This window comes from Rhinatrema bivittatum, chromosome 5 (genome assembly GCF_901001135.1).
Source record: "Rhinatrema bivittatum chromosome 5, aRhiBiv1.1, whole genome shotgun sequence".
Taxonomy (NCBI): domain Eukaryota; kingdom Metazoa; phylum Chordata; class Amphibia; order Gymnophiona; family Rhinatrematidae; genus Rhinatrema; species Rhinatrema bivittatum.
In genome coordinates this window covers 280,964,824-280,972,659 of record NC_042619.1, presented here as the reverse complement: position 1 = coordinate 280,972,659, position 7,836 = coordinate 280,964,824, and the positions used below count along the sequence as shown (strand labels likewise).

The window sequence follows — 7,836 nt, the reverse complement described above, 5'->3', positions numbered from 1 at the left end:
AAAATATTTAAATAAATAGTGCAGTAAATATTTTATAAGATAGACAGAATCTGAAATACAGTTATAGTTATCTGAAATGTTTGGAATGTTTTAAAACCTGGTACCAATGTTAAAATATATTTATTTGTATCATAATTCATGTTTATATTTGTTTTCCCAGTAAACCATATTCTCTATTGCCAGTTTAATAAATTTAACTTTAATAATACCAAGTGTCAAAATAATTAATTTTTCTTTTATTGGTGAAACTTCGCTGAGGAAAATTATAAACTGTTAATTTATAACAACTTTAATTAATCAAGAAAACCCCAAAGCCTGAACCACACAGCTACCTTTGTGACCGTGCATAAAAAACAGTTTATAGTTTCTGAAGTGGTTTATAGATGCATGGAACTTGGCAGTCCATTTTCTGAACAAGAATACGCTGCGACAGCGCCAAGATGTACACGCACTGATGAAACTGCAAGTCCAGTTTGTGAAAGATGGTAAAATAAGACAGCAGATGTCTTGGCTTACAGTTAAACTAGTCCAGCTTATGGGACATACACCATTTTGCATAATGCTTCCACTTGAAAGAGTAACTGCACCTTCTTGATAGTTTCCTTGCTGACAGGATTATATCCTGAATCAGGTCTGGAAGAGACCATTTTGCTAGGATTGTGCTGTCAGATTGAGAGGGTTAGCAGATCTGAGTGTAGGAGATGGCCTTCTTGGATAAAATAGTAGGATTGTCACCTAAATGAATAGGAGGTCTGGCAGAGAGTGCTCTAGATAGGCATACCATAGTTGTTTTGGCCATGATGGTTTTATCAGTATCATTATGGCTTGTTCCCTCATGAGCTTCTGGATGGTCTTCTGTATTAGTGAAATTGGAGGTCCACATTCCAAGGAAATATGAAGGCATCTGGAGCTTTGTGCAGAGTACTGGGTCAAATGGAGCAGAATTGATTTAACTTTTGGTTCTGATCTGTTCCAAATAGGTCAATCTATGGGTGACCCATAGCTTGAACAGTCAGTTGACTATGGATTGTTTCAAGGACCAGTTGTGTGGGCAAATATTCTGCTGAACCTTTGGACCAAGTTATTTGAAATGCATGGTAAATAAGCCTGAAGTGTGGATTGTCTTTGTATTGCCCAGTGCTATATCTGTAGGGCTTCCTGGCACAGAATCTATGATACAGATCCTCCTTATTTGTTCATTTAGAACTTTGTTACTTGATAGTCTGTTTGGATCATTATGTGTTTTCCTTTGAGGATGTGTCCGAATGTCTGTAGTGCAGTGTGCATTGCTCTGAGCTGCATTGCTGTATGCTACATAACTTGGCCAAAACTAGATGTATGCCTCCTTCAAAGGGACTAGATGAGAATACAGATGAAGAGGAAGAGAAAAAGCAACAAGAAACTCAGTCAGGAGAAATTGCAAGTGATATGTCACCACAGTCAAAGACAGGCTATAGAGGAAAGGAACATTCTGATAGAAAGATATTTTCATATTTGACAATGAATTTATTAATGTGTGAGGTGCAAATAGCAATGCTGTACAGATTAAATTTAATGGGTCTTTTGGGCACACTTTCCCTTTCTTGGGCCCGGGGGGGGGGGGGGGGGGTGCACTGGACACGCTGTGACTTGCACTCCTCTTTATTGATGGTCCATCAGAGGGCACAGGACCTGGCTCTTCATGTAGGTTGCTGCAGGAGGGTGTGGCTGGTTTGTTAGGGACCGCTGGTGGAGACTGTAGCTGCCAAAGGGGCAATCTGATGAGCAGCTCCCTCCATACAGCAGTTTGTTCTGCCATTTCCTGGTGCAAGCCTCTCAGTTTCTCCCTTAGCATTTGTCCCTCTTGCTGAATCACCTCCTATACGCTGTGGAGTTCAGGACGCAATGCGGCTACATCAAGCATTTTAGCATTCAGCTTGATCAGGAGATACTCTGCTGGCTTGGCCTCCATCTATGGGTGTTCTGCACCCTCCTCCTCCTCTGTTGAGGTATCAAGGCCAGCTTGCTACTCTTCCTCCACTGGCCCCTCTGGTATCACATCCTCAGACTCTTGCTGTGGCTCGCCTGATGGTTGTGGCTGCTCTTCACCCATGGGTGCCTTCATGTAGTTTATCTTCCCCCTCTGAAGTATTAGGCAGTTGTTAAATACGATGTTGTGGCTTTTGCAGGTCATTTGGCACAGCCTGTGCCTCATCTTGGCTACCTGCAACAGTAAACATGTATTTGTTGATATTTCACATCATAGGTGAGTAAGTGTCTAAAGAATGTCTATGTTCACAATCAATTCAGGTCCTCCACTCCTCTTTCTGTATATCCTGATACTCCTGTGAAAATATAAATCGTTTACCCCTTCCAAATAGGATGGCCAACATTTCTACAGACTTTGTCTGGACACTGGAAGGGGAGGGGACCTTCATTTACATAAATTTGTTCCTAATGCTCTTCAACCTGCATTCGTACTAAGTACCCCCCCCCCCCCCCTCCCCAGTTCCTGCTATTCATGCTCTCTTATTCAGGTACACATATTCTCTTTCTCTCTCCCTTTCTCATACACAGACAAGCACATGCTTTCTCTCAAATAGACCGGGCCACCCTATAGAAATTCACTTGCACCCAGTACCATGACAGAAATGGAGTACAAGTCTGACGCACCATCACCCTATGTCTTCACAGCCTGCCTGCAGGTATCCCTCCATGGCATCCCAGCTCTATTAATTTCACGGACAGTCAGAAACATGAACTCCTAATACCGATCTGCACCTTCTTCCATTGGCTGCATAGCACCATAGGTAATTGGCTGACGCATCTGCCCCTCACCCAAGGGGAGTGAACTGATTGTCAGGATTGCTGATTGGCTAATGCATCTACCCTCATTCAAGGGTAGTGAATTGATTGGCAGGATTGCTGAGTGACAGGCATCTTACTCCTTTGGCCACTTTCATGGGGCAGGTTGGAATATGCTGATCATCCCCTCTCCTTCTGAATATCAGGTTAGGCAAGGGTTCGTGTAGCAAACTGGACATTACAGTGTCCGGTTACCTTTGGAACCGGACACTGTACAGTTGGTTTAAAAACTGGTCTGTCTGGTCCAAAACCAGGCAGTTGGCCACCCTACTTCCAAACATATTGTTTTTGTTAACACTGCCTGCCTAGTTGCTAAGGTAACCAATTATCTGCATACACTCTTGAAAAGGGTCACTTATTGACTCTAGATCTGGTGCTCTGCAAGCTCATCTATCATATTAAAGTCATTTGGTTGAATAGGAATTCAGGCAAAGAAAATTTCATTTACTAATGAGGATGTTGGGGAGATACCAGATACCAGTTCCGGAGATGGTTTTCAGGGGTGATGAGTCAGACGAACTGAATTAAATCACTGTGAACCTGGAAGATGTAGTAAGCCAGATTGACAAACTAAAGAGTAGCAAATCACCAGGAGGTGATTCAGTACCTAGGGTATGCATCCAAGGATACTTAAGGAACTAAAAAATGAAATTTCTGATCTAATAGTTAAAATTTGTAACCTATCATTAAAATCATCCATTGTACCTGAAGACTGGAGGGTGGCCAATATAACCCCAATATTTAAAAAAGGCTCCAGGGGCAATCCGGGTAACTATAGACCAGTGAGCCTGGCTTCAGTGCCGGGAAAAATAGTAGAAACTATTTTCAAGATCAAAATCGTAGAGCATATAGAAAGACATGGTTTAATGGAACACAGTCAACATGGATTTACCCAAGGGAAGTCTTGCCTAACAAATCTGCTTCATTTTTTTTGAAGGGGTTAATAAACATGTGGATAAAGGTGAACCAGTAGATGTAACGTATTTGGATTTTCAGAAGGCATTTGACAAAGTCCCTCATGAGAGCTTCTAAGAAAACTAAAAAGTCATGAGATAGGAGGCGATGTCCTTTTGTGGATTACAACTGGCTAAAAGTCAGGAATCAGAGAGTAGGATTAAATGGTCAATTTTCTCAGTGGAAAAGGGTAAACAGTGGAGTGCCTCAGGGATCTGTACTTGGACCAGTGCTTTTCAATAATTATATAAATGATCTGGAAAGGAATACGACAAGTGAGGTTATCAAATTTGTGGATGATGATGGAGGAAGTGACGTCACCCGATGCGAGCGGCAGCTTAACCGCGGAGCTCCGTGTAGCCCCGCATTAAAACGGGCTAAAAAGATAGCGAAACGGACCCTCCGGCTGCCCGGACTAATTGCTTGTACGGGGGCAGCTAATGGCGACTCGCCGCCGGGCAATCAACCTGACTGAATTCTCTTACGGAGGTGCAGATGCGTGCCAGAGCAAACGGGGTGAGGAAGAAGCAGACAAAATGGCGGCGGAGGAGGACCCGGGCACGGGGGAAAAATCGAACCTGAGCCCTGGAAGCACTCCGGCAGCACCCGAGATAAAAACGTGGCTCCAGGAGGTAAAACAAGAGATCATTCAATCCTTAAAGGCAGAAATTAAGGACAGTATGGGAGCTCTCCGCGTAGAAGTGGAGGAGTTGGGAGAGAGGCTCCACGTGGTGGAACAGGGAGCTGATGAGCAAGCGGAGGCCCTGCAACAACATGGCGCTGAGATACAGAAACTACAATTAGCCAGGGAAGAATTGCTCACTAAAATAGAGGAATTAGAAAATAGGCAGAGGAGATGCAACATCCGCATAAGGGGGGTCCCAGAAGTGGAGGGGACCCTGGACTATGTGGCATTGGTGCAGGATATTTGCCGTGCAGTGCTGGGAGCAGAAACTCAAAAACCGGTGGAAGAAAATATTGCAATTGACAGAGCGCACAGAGCACTGGGTAAGCCGGTTAACAATAAACCCCGGGATATCGTGGCATGCCTTCATAACTTCCCCATCAAGGAGCTAATTATGACTAAGGCACGGGGTATGGGACAGATTAAATGGAAGGGATCGGCCATCCAACTATTTAATGACTTGTCCTCAGTTACGCTGCAGAAGCGCAGAGAGAAGAAAAGCATTACGGAAACACTGAGAGCAGAGAACATACGCTATAGATGGCTGTACCCATTTGGGATATTGTTCAATATATCGGGTGATTCCTGCGTGGCAAAGAGACCAGATGTGGCAGAAAAATTTTTGAGGCAACATGGCATAGCCATAAAAGGGCATGAGCTGGGGGATCCGACAGGTAGAATTGAGCCTGGCCCCAGATGGCAACGTGCTGGCAAAGGAGGGAAGAGGTTGCGAAGGCAGGAAGGCAATAAGGAGCGCCCGGCGGATGCGGCCACCTGACCGGCTCTGAGCAGAAGGAGAGGCTGCGCATTCAGAGATCTTCTTAGGAGCTGCAGATACAGATGACTGGTCGGGAAAAGTGTGTTCTCAAAATTGGACTGAGTTTAATTCCCTGCTGTTCATACTGTGGAGAGACTGCATTAGTTGTGGGTGAGGGGGGGCAATGTTTTAATGAAGATGGAGGGCCTGGAGAGGGTCAGTTTCAAAAGTTTGCATAGGTAGATAGCAAGGTTTAATAAGGGTATCATATACGCTACACTGGTTGATGTCATTCCTCCTTATTGGAAAGAATGAGGGTACGGACCTCATTATTGATGAATAGGGAGGGGGGAGGGAACTGTAGGGGGGTTTATGTGGTATCTATTGGTCTGAAGGGAGGGGGTTACACTAGCGGCATAATGTGTCTGCTTATGGACAGGCAACTGAAGCAGAAGCGGAGCATGGGATGTGATGACTGATTTTAGGGTGGTGTCCCTAAATGTGAAAGTGCTGAATCATCCCAGAAAACGTCAATTATTATTTAATGAGGCGAAGGCCTTAAAAGCCTCCATATATTTTATACAAGAAACACATTTACTCAGAAAAGATGAGAAACTGCTGAAGGATCCTGCATTCCCCCACATTTTGTTAGCCTCAAATGGGGAGGGAAAAAAAACGGGGGGAGTGGGTATTTTGTTCGCTAAAAGCCTCCGAGTTGAAATACTGGAATGTAAAAAAGACAAACAGGGTAGATTTATTGCGGTGGTGGCTAAAGTAGATAATGTTCTGGTTACGTTTGTAAATATATATGCTCCAAATCAGCAGCAAGGGGAATTCTTTGTTCAACTAGAACAAACCTTAAGCGGGTTCATCCAGGGAGCCCTGTTATTGGGAGGGGATTTTAATACTCTCTTAAATACTAAGTTAGATCATAGTAACTGGAAACGAGGGGGCGGCAATGCCCATAGGGTACGTTTGAAAACTTTGATGGAACATTGAGGATTGGTGGATATGTGGCGGGTGCAACATGCCACTGAGAGGGACTATACTTTCTATCCTAGAGTTCATGACACATACTCTCGCATTGATTTATTATTGGGGAGTAAGCACTGGTACTTGTGCTGTAAGGACACGAGGATAGGGAACATTGTATGGTCTGACCATGCTAGCATCCAGGGTACCTTTGGCCTGGTACGGGAGGAACTGAAACCTAGGATCTGGAGGCTAAATAAGAGGGTACTGGCTGACTCGAAGTTTTGCGAAACCCTCCATCAGGATATCCAGGAATACTTTGAGTTGAATGAGACTGAGAAGATCCCTACCAGGACTATATGGGATTGCTTTAAGGCGGTCCTGCGAGGCAAATTAATCGCTAAGGAAGCCTCTGACTGCAGGGAGCACCAAAAGGCGCAAGGGGAACTACTTCAGGACATAGCCCGCTTAGAACGGAAACATAAAACAGACGGAGGGTGGCATACACTTAGAGACTTGGATAAGAAACGACATGAATTACAAGTTATTTTGGATGGGGAGATAGCGGATAGGCTAGATCAGAGGAGGGGGACATATTTTATTGAGGGTAATAGACCAGGAAGGCTGTTGGCCCGGCAATTAAAACAACAAGTTTCACAGAGTACTATACTAAAGATTAAAGACATAAAGGGACAATGTATCTGGGATAATGAAGGAATACGGAACCGGTTCGCTCAGTTTTACCAGGAATTGTATGCAGCGGGCCCGCAGATTTCACGGGACTTGATAGAGGACTATCTGCAGGGGGTTCGGTTGCCGGCCCTGACTGGCCAGCAATCTCAGATTATGGATAAACCTATTACTAGAGGGGAGATAGCGGATGCTATAGCCAGTCTTAAACCCCAAAAGGCACCAGGGTTAGATGGGTTTACGGGCCTCTTTTATAAAAAGTTTAAAGATGCCCTGGTACCGCACTTACAAAAAGTATATAATGATATTCTGAGCACGATTACCCTGCCTGAAACAATGGAACTGGCTGGTATCACGGTAATCCCTAAACCTGGTAAAGATAAAACGGTATGTGGGTCATACCGACCTATCTCGTTACTTAATGTGGATTTAAAGATCCTGGCCAAAATTTTAGCCCATAGATTAAATCTGGTTATGCCCTTGCTCATACACCCGGACCAGGCTGGTTTTATACCGGGACGCCAGGCTGGGGACAATATTCGGAAAGTAGTTAATTTAATGTGGATAGCACAGAAACAGAAGGTCCCCGCAGACCTACTTGGGGTCGATGAAGAAAAAGCCTTCGACAGGGTGAATTGGGATTTTCTGTTTGCGGTCTTGCGAAAATTGGGCATTGGGGATAATTTTTGCACCTGGCTTCAGGCAATGTATGCTTCCCCGAAGGCGTGTATTAAAGTTAATGGGATTTACTCTCCTCCTTTTGCGCTAGGTAGAGGTACACGACAGGGGTGCCCCCTATCGCCGCTGCTGTTTGCGTTATTCCTGGAGCCTTTTGCAGCTCGGATTCGACAGCAGGGGGACATTAAAGGGATTACTAGTGGAGGGGAACAATATAAAATCTCGCTGTTTGCGGATGATATATTGTTTTCCATAG

At 44.5% G+C, this 7,836-nt stretch overlaps 1 protein-coding gene across 1 annotated transcript in view; it reads right to left on the bottom strand.

Moving 5' to 3' along the window:
* Positions 1 to 1,611: 1,611 nt before the first annotated feature.
* Positions 1,612 to 7,836, bottom strand: part of LOC115092769 (disintegrin and metalloproteinase domain-containing protein 9-like) — a 461,831-nt gene continuing 455,606 nt past the window's right edge. Inside the window, exon 11 of the mRNA XM_029604072.1 lies at positions 1,612 to 2,203. Coding sequence (XP_029459932.1) covers positions 2,006 to 2,203 — 198 coding nt within the window. The 3' untranslated portion in view covers positions 1,612 to 2,005. The remainder of the gene's footprint in view (positions 2,204 to 7,836) is intronic.